This window comes from Oryctolagus cuniculus, chromosome 20 (genome assembly GCF_964237555.1).
Source record: "Oryctolagus cuniculus chromosome 20, mOryCun1.1, whole genome shotgun sequence".
Classification (NCBI taxonomy): domain Eukaryota; kingdom Metazoa; phylum Chordata; class Mammalia; order Lagomorpha; family Leporidae; genus Oryctolagus; species Oryctolagus cuniculus.
In genome coordinates this window covers 12906154-12921404 of record NC_091451.1, presented here as the reverse complement: position 1 = coordinate 12921404, position 15251 = coordinate 12906154, and the positions used below count along the sequence as shown (strand labels likewise).

The 15251-nt window shown below is 39.8% G+C and overlaps 1 protein-coding gene across 21 annotated transcripts in view; it reads right to left on the bottom strand.

Moving 5' to 3' along the window:
* GPHN (gephyrin) overlaps positions 1-15251 on the bottom strand; it is a 566685-nt gene that overhangs the window by 124226 nt on the left and 427208 nt on the right. For all 21 annotated transcript variants that reach the window (XM_070065103.1, XM_070065105.1, XM_070065109.1 and 18 more), the window contains one exon: positions 9218-9355. In XM_070065103.1, coding sequence (XP_069921204.1) covers positions 9218-9355 — 138 coding nt within the window. The remainder of the gene's footprint in view (positions 1-9217; positions 9356-15251) is intronic.

Below are 15251 nucleotides of genomic sequence, written 5' to 3'. Positions count from 1 at the left end.
TCAAGCTCCAACATGACTTTTAAATTACTTTGGTGAGGACTTCCTACTGCTTAGAACCAGGAACTTAGGAATTTCTCCTTGAGGGCAGGAAATCCCTGCTTAAGATAACTGTTTATTTCAGTCGGCTAACTAGCCAGAAGTCAAGAACCAGAATATGTGCCTCTGTACTGTGGTCAGTGTTCTAAAAAGAGATACTTTAGTGCTTTAAAGTATAGTGCGTTCCAAAGCAAAGCTAAAGGTTCCTTGAGTAGAACTATGCTGCCTTTTGTGCAAAAATAAAATAACCCAGGTAAGAGACGCTGAAGTCTTTGATCATACCCTATTATACAGGAAATATATTATATAGGATTATATATTATATACACTATTATATATTATATTAGAGCTTGTGATTTGAAATAAAGTTCCCAAGACAGCAGAATCCTTCCTACTGAAAGTTCATAGGTTTTCCACTGTTTACTGGAAAAGATTTGGAATTTCAGAGAATGGTATCAGAATATTTTAATCTGCTGTACAATAGCTAATATCATAGTAAGTGTGAAGTTGTAATTTATTCATGTCATTATTATATCCATGTCAGTATTATAAGAAGAGGAATCATAAATGGTAGTCTTACAAATACAAATATTATCATTCACACTTTTTCCAGAAATGTCAGGCTAAGAAATAAAAGGAAAGCTGTTTCTATCAGTGGAACACTTGTTCCTTAAAATCCTTGATTGTTGGCCAGCGCCGCGGCTCACTAGGCTAATCCTCCACCTAGCGGCACTGGCACACCGGGTTCTAGTCCCGGTCGGGGCGCCGGATTCTGTCCCAGTTGCCCCTCTTCCAGGCCAGCTCTCTGCTGTGGCCCGGGAGTGGAGTGGAGGATGGCCCAAGTGCTTGGGCCCTGCACCCCATGGGAGACCAGGATAAGTACCTGGCTCCTGCCATCGGATCAGCGCGGTACGCCGGCCGCAGTGCGCCGGCTGCGGCGGCCATTGGAGGGTGAACCAATGGCAAAAGGAAGACCTTTCTCTCTGTCTCTCTCTCTCTCACTGTCCACTCTGCCTGTCAAAAAAAAAAAAAAAAAAAAAAAATCCTTGATTGTAAACAGGAGCCGAAAATAGTGGATATGCTAAAGTACAGGCCAGAGACAACAGAGAAAATTCATATGCAGCCAAAATAGTTAAGAGATTAAAGGCACTTGCTTTATTAGAATAATTTTCATATTGACTTGAGAAGCTGTGTGTTACAGTATGGATATCAGACTAGGAGTTAACAATTCTGGAGGGGGCAGCACTGTGGCATAGCAGGTAAAGCCGCCACCTGCAATGCCAGCATCCCATACAGGTGCCAGTTCAGGTCCTGGCTGCTCCATTTCAGATCCAGCTCCCTGTTGGCCTGGGAAAGCAGTGGAAGATGGCCCAAGTGCTTGGGCCCCTGCACCCATGTAGGAGAACCAGAAGAAGCTCCTGGCTCCTAGCTTCAGATTGGTGCAGCACCGGCCATGGCAACCATCTGGGGAGCGAACTAGTAGATGGAAGAATTCTCGCTCTCTCTTTCTGTTTCTCTCTCTCTCTCTTTGCCACTGCCTCTCTGTAACTCTGCCTTTCAAATAAATAAATAAATCTTTTTTAAAAAAAGAATTCTGGATTCTACTTGCTTGTTCTGATCTATTTGTTGTACTTTAAGAACATTATTACAACTCTTCATTCCAAGCTTCCTCATCTTTAAAGTAAGAGAGTACTTTATCTGCAAATTCCCTAAGTTTTTCATGTACATATTCTGAAATCCCTTAATAGAGTTATCCTATATCTATGGATATTCTGTACAGTAATCACTTCTAGAATTTCTGCACATGTTGTATTTGTAGTCTTCTGGGATTAATGCTGAACGTTATCAGACACAGAAAATCATTTTTTGAGAGTGGGCATTTAGCCTGGCAGTTGAAATGCCTGCATATTACACTGGCACACCTGAGTTCAATCTCCAGCTCTGGCTCCTGACTCTAGCTTCTCCTTAGTGCAGACACTGGGAGGCAGCAGAGGGGCTTCAGGAAAATGTGTTCCTGCCTCCTACATGGAAGAACTGGGATTGTGATCCCCACGTTGGCTCCGGCTCCAGCACAGCCCTGGTCACTGTGGGCATTTGGAGAGTGAGTCTGCAGTTGGGAGCTTGGTCTGGCTCTGTGTTTCACTATAGAAAAAAGAAATCATTATAGAGATGTTATAGCTCTAGACTGGCTCACAAGTTCGGTGTTTCTGGACTTATTTTATAAAATATGTGCTTTCCTTTAAGGGCTTCTAAGTTTGTAGCTATCAGAGTAATTGCAGAGGCAAAATATTTGGGATTTTAGAGAACTGTGAAGGCATTGTCCATCCCTGCCCCCTAAATTCTTAATCCTACTCAGTGGTTAATGAATGCAATTAAATAGTTTTGAGTGGCATCTACTTATATTCAAAATGAACTTTACAAGTTTGCTCATTACCATAAAATATTCATGGTAAAAATGACATTTTAAAAGTACAGAGCTGGCCAGGGCAGCCATTTTGGGAGTGAACCAATGGGAGGAAGACCTTTCTCTCTGTCTCTCTCTCTCTCTCTGTCTAGCTCTATCTGTCAAATAAATAATAAAAAAAAAAAGTGTAATGAAAGGGGTGGGCATTGTGGTGCGGCAGGTTAAGCTACTGCTTGGGATGTCCACATCCCATACTGGAGTGCAGGTTCTAGTACCGGTTACTCTGCTTCCTATCCAGCATCCTGCTAACATAACCTGGGAAGCAGTGGTAGATGATGGCTCAAGCCCCTGTTGCTCATGTAGGAGACTCGGTTAGAGTTCTGGGCTCCTGGCTTCAGCCTGGCTCAGCTCTGGCTGCTGCAGGCATTTAGAGAGGGAACCAATGGATGAAAGATCTTTCTCTTTCTTTTTCTCTTTGTTGCTCTGCCTTTCAATTTATGTAAAATAAATTAACATTTTAAAAACTGCAGTCAGAATGAGTTTTTAATCTTTAAATTTTTTTTTTCTAATTTATTTGAGATGGGTAAGAAGGGACAGGGAGGGCGAGAGGGGAAGAGGGAGACAGAGACAGAGACAGAGACAGAGAGTTATCTCATCCACTGGTTCTCTCTCCAAAGTCCACAATGGTGGAGCAGAGGTTGGGGGAAGAAGCTGGGATTGCCAGCCAGGTTTCCTACGTGTGGCAGAGACCCAGCTACTTGATCCATCACTGCCTTTCAGGGTCTGCTTTAGTAGCAATCTGGAGTGAGGAGTTGGGTCCAGGAACTGATCCTAGGCACTATGATGTAGGACTTAGGAGTCCTAACTGGGAGATCAAATACTTGCCCTTCTAATCCTTTGTCTGGGGAGAATTCTCTTCCCTTCAGGAAAAGAATTACAGGTCATACTTGACTCATGACAATTAATTTATAGTGATTCACACTTAAAACACTCTACATTTTTAGGTCTGTGTTATTCATTAGGACATTTATGACAGTGAACAAATATGCCAGTCAGTTTTTTTATGAAGCATATAAACAAGGTGTTACAAAAACATGAAGGAACATTACTTATTCCAGCTAGGAAGAGGGAGAAGTGGACACTGGGAAATTCTTCATCGAGGAGATGCCCCTTAAGCTCTATCTTAAAGACTCCATCGTAGTTAGCCAGGCAGGGAGTTCACATAAAGCTGCCCCAAGCAAAAATATAGTATGAGTAAGGGCTCAGAAGTAAAAGGGAAAAAGACACAAGAAGGGAGACACAATTTCTGATAAGAAGGTAGAAAACGAAACTGAAAAAAAAATAGCAGAAATTCTATTATAAGGGGCCATATGTGAAGTGTCAAGTTGCCTGGTTTAATCCTGAGGTGATGGTTCTCTTCATACCTCTGAGGAACTGCATGTAGGGAGTGTTCATAGCTACTCTGGTGGGGCCAGTATTGTGGTGCCGTGGGTTAAGCCGTGCTTGTAATGCTGACATCCCTAATGGGAGCTCAAGTTTGAGTCCTGGCTGCTCTCCTTCCAATTAACCTCCCTGCTAATGTGTCTGGGAAAGTAGCAGAAGATGGCCCAAATATTTGGGCCCCTGCCACCTGCATAGGAGACCTGGATGGAGTTCCTGGCTCCTGGCTTCAGTTTAGCCTAGACCTACCTGTTATGGTCATTTGGGACATGAATCAATGGATGGAACATCTCTTTCTCTCTGTCTCTCCCCCCAATCCCCTCCCATCACTATGCCTTTCAAATAAATAAATCCTTTAAAAAAAAAAAACAAAATTGGCCATTTGAACTGATTGCTTTGGCATCAAATTGGATGACTGATTGGAAGGAGGATATCAATATGGCTTGGGAGTTTGTTACAGTACTACAGGAAGTTAAAACAAAGACCTAAACTAAAACAGCAGCAGTGAAAATACAGAATAAGGAATGGATTCCAGAAAACAAAAAAGAAATAGGGGCCGGTGTGGTGGCGTAGCAAATAAAGCTGCTCCTGCGGTGCTGGCATCCCATATGGGCACCTGTTCAAGACCTGTCTGCTCCATTTCTGATCCAGCTCTCTGCTGGAAAGCAGTAGAAGATGGCCCAAGTCCTTGGACCCCTGCTCCCACTTGGGGGACCCGGAAGACGCTCCTGGCTCCTGGCTTCAGATCGGCCCAGCTCTGGCTGCTGCAACTATTTGGGGAGTGAATCAGCAGATGGAACATCTCTCTCTCTTCTTTTCTCTCTCTCTCTCTCTCTCTTTCTTTCTCTCTCTCTCTCTCCCCTTCTCCCTCTGTAACTTTGCCTTCCAAATAAATAAATAAATCTAAAAAAAAGAAATAAGTATTATAGGGATAAGAAAATCAGTTTAGCATTTGTCATATGAAATTTACTAGCAGCAGATATGTAGTACATTTGATGCATGAGTTGCGAGTTCAGGTAAGGTCTGGGCAGTGACATGGATTTAGAAATGATTTTATAGGTGGTATCTGGCATGCCTGAAGTCATTTGAAGTAAAAGTACAAGAAATGAAATATTCTCAATGTTGAGTTGGTTGGTAGGAAGAAGGGATAATAACAGATGATTTGAATGACGAGGAAGAGGGTGTTGTTAAAGGCAGAATGGAATCAAGGATAATATCAAAGTTTTTGCTCCCAGAAACTGGGTGGTAGAGAGTGGTCATGTACTTATATGGGGAAGAGTAGATTAGAGAATAAAAAAATTATACTTGATGAGAATGTGGAGCAAAGCCAGCCCTTATACATAGCTGGTGGGGATGAGAACTGGATCTACCATTATAGAGAACACTATATAGATTTATCTCAAAACTAAACATGGAACTACCAAATGACCCAGCTATCCCACTTCCAGGTATAGATCCAAAGGATATGAAATCAGCATATTAAAGAAACAGCTGCACTCCCATGTTTACTGCTGGACGATTCTCAATAGTCAAGATATGGTATCAACTTACATGACCATCAACGAATGAATGGATAAAGAAAATGTGGTAATATACATAGTGGACTATTTATTCAGCCATAAAAATAATGAAATCCTGATGTTTGCATAAAATGGGTGGATTATGTTTAAGTAAAATAAACCAGAGAAAGATAAATTCCAGAGGCTCATATATATATATTGTATATATATATGGAAGTAAAAAAAACAGTTGATCTGAACTTAGAATATTGATTACAGAGGAAGGAAAGTGTCAGGGAGGGTATAGAGGGAAGTTGATTAAGGGATCCCAAAATATACTCAGAGAGAGATAATAGGTTTTAGTGATCCACAGTGCAGTGTGGTGAGTATAGTCACAGCGATGTGTTACATACTCTAGGAAGACATGGGAGAAAGCTGCTGGTAGGCTCTGAACAAAATGAAAATATAAGGTAACAGAAACATAATTGTCTGAATTGATCAAATTATGCCATAAACAATGTTAAAATATTGTATTAAACCCCATAAAATGTACAAATATTACATGTAAATAAAAATTTTAAATAATAAAATAATTTTTAAAATTTGAAGAAGCAAAGCGTAAAAGGATAAAGAAAAAAAGACTAAAGGAAGCTCCCTGTAAAGAATTGACAATGGAGGGTAAACTTGTGAAAGCCAATAAAGGAGAGAATTACCACACTGATTCTCTCTCTCTCCACTGCATGAGATTCTAAGATCCACCAGGCAGGAGCTTTACTTTTTTTCCCTTAAGATTTATTTATTTAAGCATTTGAAAAGCAGAGTGACAGACAGAAAGGGAGAGACAGAGAGAGATTGCTCTTCTAACTGCTAGTTCACTTCCCAAATGGCCACAATAGCCAAGTGTGGGCTAGATAGAAGCCACGAATCAGGAACTCCACCTGGTCTCCCAACCACCTGGGCCCTCTTCCATTGTCTTCCCAGGCACATTACCAATACACTGGATCAGAGACAGAGTAGCTGGGACTGGAACTGGCACTCCAACACGGGATGCTGGTGTTGCAAGCAACACCTTAACTTGTTTTGCCACAATGCTGGCCTCAGGCATCTTTTACTCATCTTCGTATATATAGGATTTAACAGAGTACCTGACTTAGTAGATGTTTAACAAATATTTTTCAACAAACGGAATTGTGTTTTATATATGATATTGTCTAAATACCTAACTAAAGTGCCTAGAATATCTAATTATTTGCATTAAAAATTGATATTTTCTGTTTTTGGCCAGCGCTGTGGCATAGCAGATAAAGCTGCCGCCTGCAGCACCAGCATCCCAAATGGGCATAGGTTCGAGACACAGCTGCTCTACTTGATTCAGTTCCCTGCTAATATACCTGGGAAACAGCCTGGGATGGTCCAAGTGCTTGGGCCCCTGCATCCATGTGGGAGACCCAGAAAAAGCTCATGGCTCCTCACTTCGGATTGACTGAACCTCAGCCGTTGCGGCCATTTGGGAAGTGACCCAGTGGATGGAAGATTTTTGTATGTCTCTCCTTTCCACTCCGTGCCCCGTGACTCTTTCAAATAAATAAATAAATAAATAAATAAATATTTTTTAAAAATTGAATTTTATCTTACTAAAAGGTTGAATGAAAACTTCATTATTATTTTTCACTACCACAAATGGAAATACTTGACAAGGAAGTTCACGACCATTTAACAGTTTGCTCACTTACAAGTGACAACTGATTTGATGAAGAAATCTTAAAAAGATTTATTTATCTGAAAGTCAGCATTACAGAGAGAGGGAGAGAAGTCTTCCATTTGCTGGTCCACTTCTCAGGTAGCAGTAATGACCCGGATTGGGCAAGACAAATCCAGGAGCCAGGAGTCCCATCCCGGACTTTCACGTTCAGGGCAGGGGCCAGCGCACCTGGATCATTCTTTGCTGCCCTTTCCAGGCCACCAGCAGGAAGCAGGATTGGAAACAGGAAAGCAGCACATGAAATGGCACCCACATGGGAGGCCAGTGTTGCAGGCAGAGGCTCTACCCTAACTAAACCTAACTTACTTCCAGTATTAACTAAAACCATCTCTAGACTCATATATCATCCAATAGATAACAGATAATATTTATTTCCAGACTTATAATGATCTAGCATGCATCTGGACATGGAACAGACAGCTAATACCCAATATGTTCAAAATTAAACTCTAAATTCCCCACCTTCCTATCCCACTCATATGATGTCTTAGTCTCTTTCTATTCCCATCTCAGTAAACAGCAATTCAACTTTTCCACTTATTAGACTAAGACCTTAGAGACAGCACTATGCCACAACCCTGGCCCCAAGAATTTTCTAATTTTTATTTCCTTTGATGAGTAAAACACAAACAAAAGTTTAAGCCAATTGACATGTGTGGCATGTGTGTGTGCACATCTGAAGAATGTGAGTCTAAAGATGTAGGATAAGTACAAATTATATAAGAAAATTTTGTCCAAGTAGAATCACAGAGTAGGTAGCTAAAATCTAGCATCTAGTACTTCAGTAGCATTATGAAATAACATAATTTTTTGTCATTTACCATTATTTTTAATATTTTAATGGTCAAAGAAGAGCACTATCATATAGTGAAAAGAAGCATATAACTCTGGAGACTTAAATCCTACTGCTTTTTTGCTACTGTGAGTTACCCTGCAGCAAGTTTAGGGTGTTTGTACAGATGTTCTCTAATGGTCATTATAGTCTGAATAGTTTACCGTTTATTTATAAAACTTATTTTTCTTGTTTTTACTATCTACTTTATAAAAACAATTAAGAAATTACATTTTATTGAGATCTTATTAAATATAACGTCTTTTTTTTTTTTTTTTTTTTGGTGGGGGTAGGGCGAGAGATTTGTTGACTGGTGTGTCTCTCCAGCAACTTGGTCTGCTGGGATTGAATGTCTAAATACAACATCTATGCTCAAGTTTTAGAAATGAGAATCGTTGATTAAAAACTGAAAGCACTGGAGAATACTACCTTTATATTGGCTTTCTAAAAGCTGTTCTCAATGTTCTACTAGACTCTGAGAAGAAAATGAAGACAGATGAAGCAGAAAAACTAGGAACAGATGGACTGCTTAGTGTTCCACGGATAAATCAATGTATTTTTTACAGTTTATATTTAAATACAGATGCTGCTCAACAATGGGGTTATATTCTGAAAGCCATAATAAATTGAAAATATCATGTCAAAATTGCATTTCTTACATTTAACCTACTGAACATTGTAATTTAGCAACACAGCACACCATAGAGTATTAGTTGTTTACCTTCATGATCATATGGCTTGCAGAGGGCTATGCAGTACAAGAATGTTGGGTAAACTCAGGAAAGATCAAAAGGCAAAATTCAAAGTACAGTTTCCACTATGACTTTCATACCACTACAATGCTGAAACATCCTAAGTCAGAGATTTTCCACGTGGTTAACAAAATATATTAGATGTTTCCCAATTCAGACAGAAAAAATGTCATACAGACTCAGAGGTAACTGCTTTCCTCACCCAGTGCTGAAAGTGCTCTCTTTGGTTTATAGTGTTGGTATTGTGATAGACAGCAGAAACAGATGATTTTTCCCCATTTTTTTATGAAAAGGAAGCTTTATGGTATTATACTTTGTATACTGTTAGGGTTGTTTCTACAGTCGAGTAGAAATAAGAAATAACAAGAATGATGATAACTGTGAGAATGCTTAATAATCTCAATCTTGGGGAAACTGTGCATTAATGTTATGTGAATCTTGCTTGGGAAAAAAGTGAAGAAAATAAAGGGCAATGGGAGAATATGATAGTACCTCTGTAATTGATGATTTCTGTTCCAAGCACCGGAGTCATCTCCAGGACCGTGATAAAGGCTTTGTCCATAGATGTCAGAGGAAAAGGAGACATTCGGTGTCTTCTAGCCACCTTGGTGATATCAACAGCACTGTGACCTAAAAAGGAAAGCAATTAACTGAGAATATGATGCAGAAGCATTGATTAAAAAGTGAAATGACTTATAAATATCAGTGACTCCAAATTTCAAATGTCCCCAAATAAATATTACCAGGTAAAAAATTATTTCTCTTGCTTCTAGAATATAAGCTACTCTGGGGGAACAGTAAGTTAAGATAACAATATTACATCATATGTCAAAACTTGATGAAATTTCATGATGCTACAGGCTAATCCTATTTGAATGCTATGTGTCAAGGCACTGCTCTAAATTAACTCATTAGTCTTCCCAACAATATTATGATGAAGCACCATTATTAACCTTATTTAAAGATGAGGAAAGAGAGGTTTAGAGAGGTATATATCCTGCCTAAATCACAGAGCTAGTGACAAAAGAGCCAGGATTCAAAGTGAGGCAGTTTTGGCTTCAGAGTTCATGTCCTTAGCTAGCATACTGAACACTGAATGCTTAACAGATTAGTTAGCAAAATGAAATTCCCAAACTCAGATTTGTTTAGGATTTCATAGGAAATTTTCTCTCTTCTGAGAAAGATCATGGAAAAATTATTATTTAGCTATCTACTCCCTGTGGGACCTCTTCCAGTTCCATGGTATTAATATTACCCATAACCTAAACCTAACTTACTTCCAGCATTAACACCACCTCTAGACTCGTATATCATCCAATAGATAACAGCTAATATTTATTTCCAGACTTATAATGATCTAGCATGCATCTGGACATGGAACAGACAGCTAATACCCAATATGTCCTAAATTAAACTCTAAATTCTCCACTTTCCTATCCCACTCATATGATGTCTTAGTCTCTTTCTATTCCCATCTCAGTAAATAGCAATTCAACTTTTCCACTTATTAGACTAAGACCTTAGAGACATGCCTGATTGTTCTCTGTCAGAATCAAATGTAAACTGCATTTGAAACCGCTAGAATCTGTTCATTCCTTACCACTTCCATTTTATTGCACTTAGAACTACCACTTATTTCCTGAGAAACATAATAACCTCCTGACTGGTCTCCCTGCTTCCACTCTTGTCCCATTTTTAACTTATTTTCCACACAGTAGTTACAGTGATCTTTTTTTTTTTTTTACTTTTAATAGTTTTATTTATTAGGGCTAGCATTGTGGTGCAGTCGGTTAAGATGCCGCCTGTGATGCCAGCATCTCATATGAGCACCAGTTCGAGTACTGGATGCTCCACTTCACATCCAGTTCTTTGCCAATATGCTATGTGGAATAATACCTACCGTCATTCTTTATTTTCCTTACTCTATTTTACTTTTCTTCATGGTCACACACACACACACACATGCATAATCACATGTCTATAGCATATATAAAGTAATTACTTATTGAATTAATAAATAAATAATCTAATGAGAAAAAGGGATTTCTTGGGCTAGGGTTGTGGCACAGTGGGTTAAGTGCCACCTGTGATGCCGACATCTCATGTGAGTGCCAGATCTAATTCCAGCTGCTCTTCCTCCTGTCAGCTCCCTGCTAATGTGCCTGGGAAAGTAGTAGAAGATGGCCCAAGTGCTTGGGCCCTTGCCACTCATATAGGAGACCTGGATGAAGCTCTGTAGTTCCTGGCTTTGGCCTGACCCAGCTCCAGTTATTGTGGCCATTTGGGGAGTGATCAAGTGACCAATGTCTGAAAGATATCTCTCTCTTCTCTCTCTGTTTCTTCCCACCCCCTGCCCTGAAACATTGACTTTCAAATAAATAAATAAATAAGTCCTTTTTTAAAAAAGATTTCTTGCAGTACTATATCATTATGTATAAACAACATCATCTTACCCTTGGCACCTTATAAATATACAGCCCAAATAGTAGACAGAATAGGAATAACACAAACAGTGATGCTTGACTGTCCTAAGTGCTACCCACAAAGCCTTTCTTCTCTGGCCACTTTGCAGCTAGGAGTACCTGATACAACTCTGAGATGTAGGAGTAACTCTCTAAGGCAGCCTTCCTATTACAAATGAAAAGATAAAGCAGTGAAGCTTTAAGAGGTAACAATTGGGACTGGGTAGTAGGTAAAGCTGCTACTGGTATCCCATATGGGTGCCAATTTTAATTCCGACGGCTCTACTTTCTTTTCTTTTCTTTTCTTTTCTTTTCTTTTCTTTTCTTTTCTTTTCTTTTCTTTTCTTTTCTTTTCTTTTTTTTTTTTCTTTTTTTTTTGACAGGCAGAGTGGACAGTGAGAGAGAGAGAAAGGTCTTCCTTTGCCGTTGGTTCACCCTCCAATGGCCGCTGCAGCCGGCGCACCACGCTGATACGATGGCAGGAGCCAGGTACTTCTCCTGGTCTCCCACGGGGTGCAGGGCCCAAGCACTTGGGCCATCCTCCACTGCACTCCCTGGCCACAGCAGAGAGCTGGCCTGGAAGAGGGGCAACCGGGACAGAATCCAGCGCCCAACCGGGACTAGAACCCGGTGTGCCGGCACTGCAAGGTGAAGGCCGACGGCTTTACTTTCAATGCAGCTTCCTGCTACTGTGCCTGGAAAAGCAGTAAATGTTGGCCCAAGTACCTGGGCCCCTGCAGCTATGTGGGATACCTGGAAGAAGCTCCTGGCTTCAGCCTAGCCCAGCACTGGCCGTGCAGCTATCTGGAAAGTGAACCAGTGGATGGAATATCTCTTTCTTTTTGTCTTTCCCTCTTTCTGTAGCTCTTTCTAAATACATAAATAAATAAATCTTTAAAAAAATGGGAATGGCATTGTGGCATCTTGGGTTAAGCAGCCACCTTAATGCAGGCTTCCCATATGGGCACTAGTTCAAGTCCCAGCTGCTTCAATTCCAACCCAGCTACCTACTAATGGCCTTGGAAAGCAGCAGAAGATGGCCCAAGTGCTTGGGCCAGTGCTATCCATGTGGGAGACCGAAAAGAAGCTCCTGACTCTTTGCTTCAGCCTGGCCCTACATTGGCCATTGCAGCCATTTGGGGAGTGAACTAGCAGAGAAAAGATTTTTTTTCTCTTTCTGTTTCTCCCTCCCTCTCTCTCTGTAACTCTTTCAAATGAATAAATAAATGAAGAAGAAAGAAGAAGAAGAAGAAGAAGAAGAAATATTTTTGGCTCTTCTACCTTCCTTCTACCAGGAACATGATCCTGAGAGGTGCTGAAGCCATTTTTCCACCATGGGAATGCAAGCCCAATAGCAATGAAAGCATTGGAGAAAAAACAGTCCAAGGCCCTGATGACATTGTCAAGCTCATAAACAAACGCTATAGACTGTCACCTGTCTACAGATTTTTAATATGTGAGATAAATAAGCTCTCTTGAGTTTCTAGTCATTGCATTTTAGTAAGTATAGCACTTCTATCCTAACTCTAACAACATTCCAGACATACGCACTAAACTGACTTAAAGGCTCTGCACTGAAGAATTTCCATTTTAGTGTTGGCACTGTAGTGTGGAAGGTTAAGACGTTGCCTGCAAAGCCAGCATCCCACATGCCACCGGTTTGAATCCTGGCTGATCCACTTCCCATCCATCTTCCAGCTAATGTGCCTAGGAAATCAGCAGAAGATGGCCCAAGTCCTTGGGCCCCTGCACCCACCTGACTTCTGGTTTTGGATCAGCCCAGCTCTGGTCATTGTGGCCATTGGGGAGCAAACCAGCGGATGGAAGACCTCTCTTTCCCTCTCCCTCTCCGTCTCTGTAACTCTGTCCTTCACATAAATCTTAAAAAAAAATAATTTCCATTCTAAGACTAATGGCATTATCACAAGTACTCAAAGAAAAATCTATAAATTTGCTTACACTCTTAGAATGGCATTTCTCTTTAAAGGCAATCAAAATAAAGAAATTCTCAATGCTTGAAAGATTTTATATATTATTTATTTATATATTTATTTATATATTATATTATTTATATATTATTAGTGTTAAATTTGAATAGCATTTTCTATTCAAAGTTGTAGGTAAATACTTTAAAAAAGGATTATGTGTGATCTATCATGCACTAAAATTGAAATAGAAATTTATTCATAACTCACTTTTGTTGATTCTGGCTTAGCTATTCAAAATCATCATAAAAATAAACTGTCAAAACCAGTGTAACTTGACCATTATTGATAACTGATAGAGATATTGTATCTGCTTTTAATTCAGCTTTACTGGTTTCAGATCTGATTTTTTCATTGATGTGCTGTATTATGATGCATATTTTATAAAAGCTGTCCTTTTAAAATATGCTTAGTTTCTGAGGAGAAAATTTTACTTTTTTAATTGTATACGATTTATCTGTTGAATATAATTTTTAACAGAATAAAAACATTTTTGGCTTTTTTTCTGATTTTTTTAACTTTCAAAAACTTTATATAAAGGGAACAAATTTCATGTATTTCATACATACAGGATACGCCTAGCGGCGCCAGCACACCAGGTTCTAGTCCCGGTTGGGGCGCCGGATTCTGTCCCGGTTGCCCCTCTTCCAGGCCAGCTCTCTGCTGTGGCCAGGGAGTGCAGTGGAGGATGGCCCAGGTGCTTGGGCCCTGCACCCCATGGGAGACCAGGAAAAGCACCTGGCTCCTGGCTCCTGCCATCGGACCAGCGCAGTGCGCCGGCCGCAGCGCGCCGGCCACGGCGGCCATTGGAGGGTGAACCAACGGCAAAAGGAAGACCTTTCTCTCTGTCTCTCTCTCTCACTGTCCACTCTGCCTGTCAAAAAAAAAAAAAAAGCACAAGGATACTTCCCACCTAATTGTCCTTCATTTGAATTCTCCCTCCTGTTCCTTTTCTTACTTTTCTTTTAATTTTTACAATGAGATACTTTCAATTTTTTTTATAATCACAAGCTTAATCCTCCACTAAATACATATTTCAACCAGTAGGAAGTAGAAAAACCACTGTTCCTCAAGAGTACAGACAAGGGCTATAAATAATAATCAAATCTCAAAATGTCAATTTTGCTCATATATATTACTTTCTGTCTTATTTACCACAAATAAGGGAAATCAAATCATATTTGTCTTTTTTGGGACTGGCTTATTTCACTAAGCATAATGGTCTCTGATTACATCCATTTTGTTGTGAAAGACAGCATTTCATCCTTTTTTTATAGCTGAATAGTATTTCATCATGTATATATATTACAATTTCTTTATCTAGTCATCAGCTGGTGCATATTTGGGTTGATTCCATATCTTAGCTATTATGAGTTGATCTGCTACAAACATGGGGGTACAGAAAATTATTTCATATGCTGACTGCTAGGTCGTATGGTAGATCTATTTTCAGATTTCTGAAGAATCTCCATACTGTCTTCAATAATGGTTGTACCAGTTTACATTCTCACCAACAGTGTACTAGGGCACCTTTTCCCCCACATCTTTGCCAACATTTTTTATTTTTTGACTTTTGGATGATAGCCATTCTGACTTGGGTGAGGTGAAACCTCATTGAGGTTTTTATTTGCATTTCCATGATGGGTAGTGATCATAAGTAAAAACAAATTTTTATTGGACAGCATGGATTACCCATGATACATATATCCATTAACAAATATTTACTGAGTATATATACATATTTTTTAATTTATTTATTTGAAAGGCAAAGTGACAGAGAGTCTTCCTTATGCTGGTTCACTCCCCAAATACCTGCAACAGCTTGCACTAGGCCAGACCAAAGCCAAGAGCCAAGAACTTCATCCAAGTCTCTCATGTGGGTGAAAGGAACCCAAGAACTTCGGCTATCATCTGATGCCTCTCACACACATTAGCAGTAAGCTTACTTGGATGAACAGTGGGTGTCCTACACAGTGGTTTAACATGCCATGCCATAGGACTTGCCTAGAGCGTATTTTCTGACCTAGGCATACCTTAGGGACATGAGATACATGGAATAACATATATTCTATAATGAAC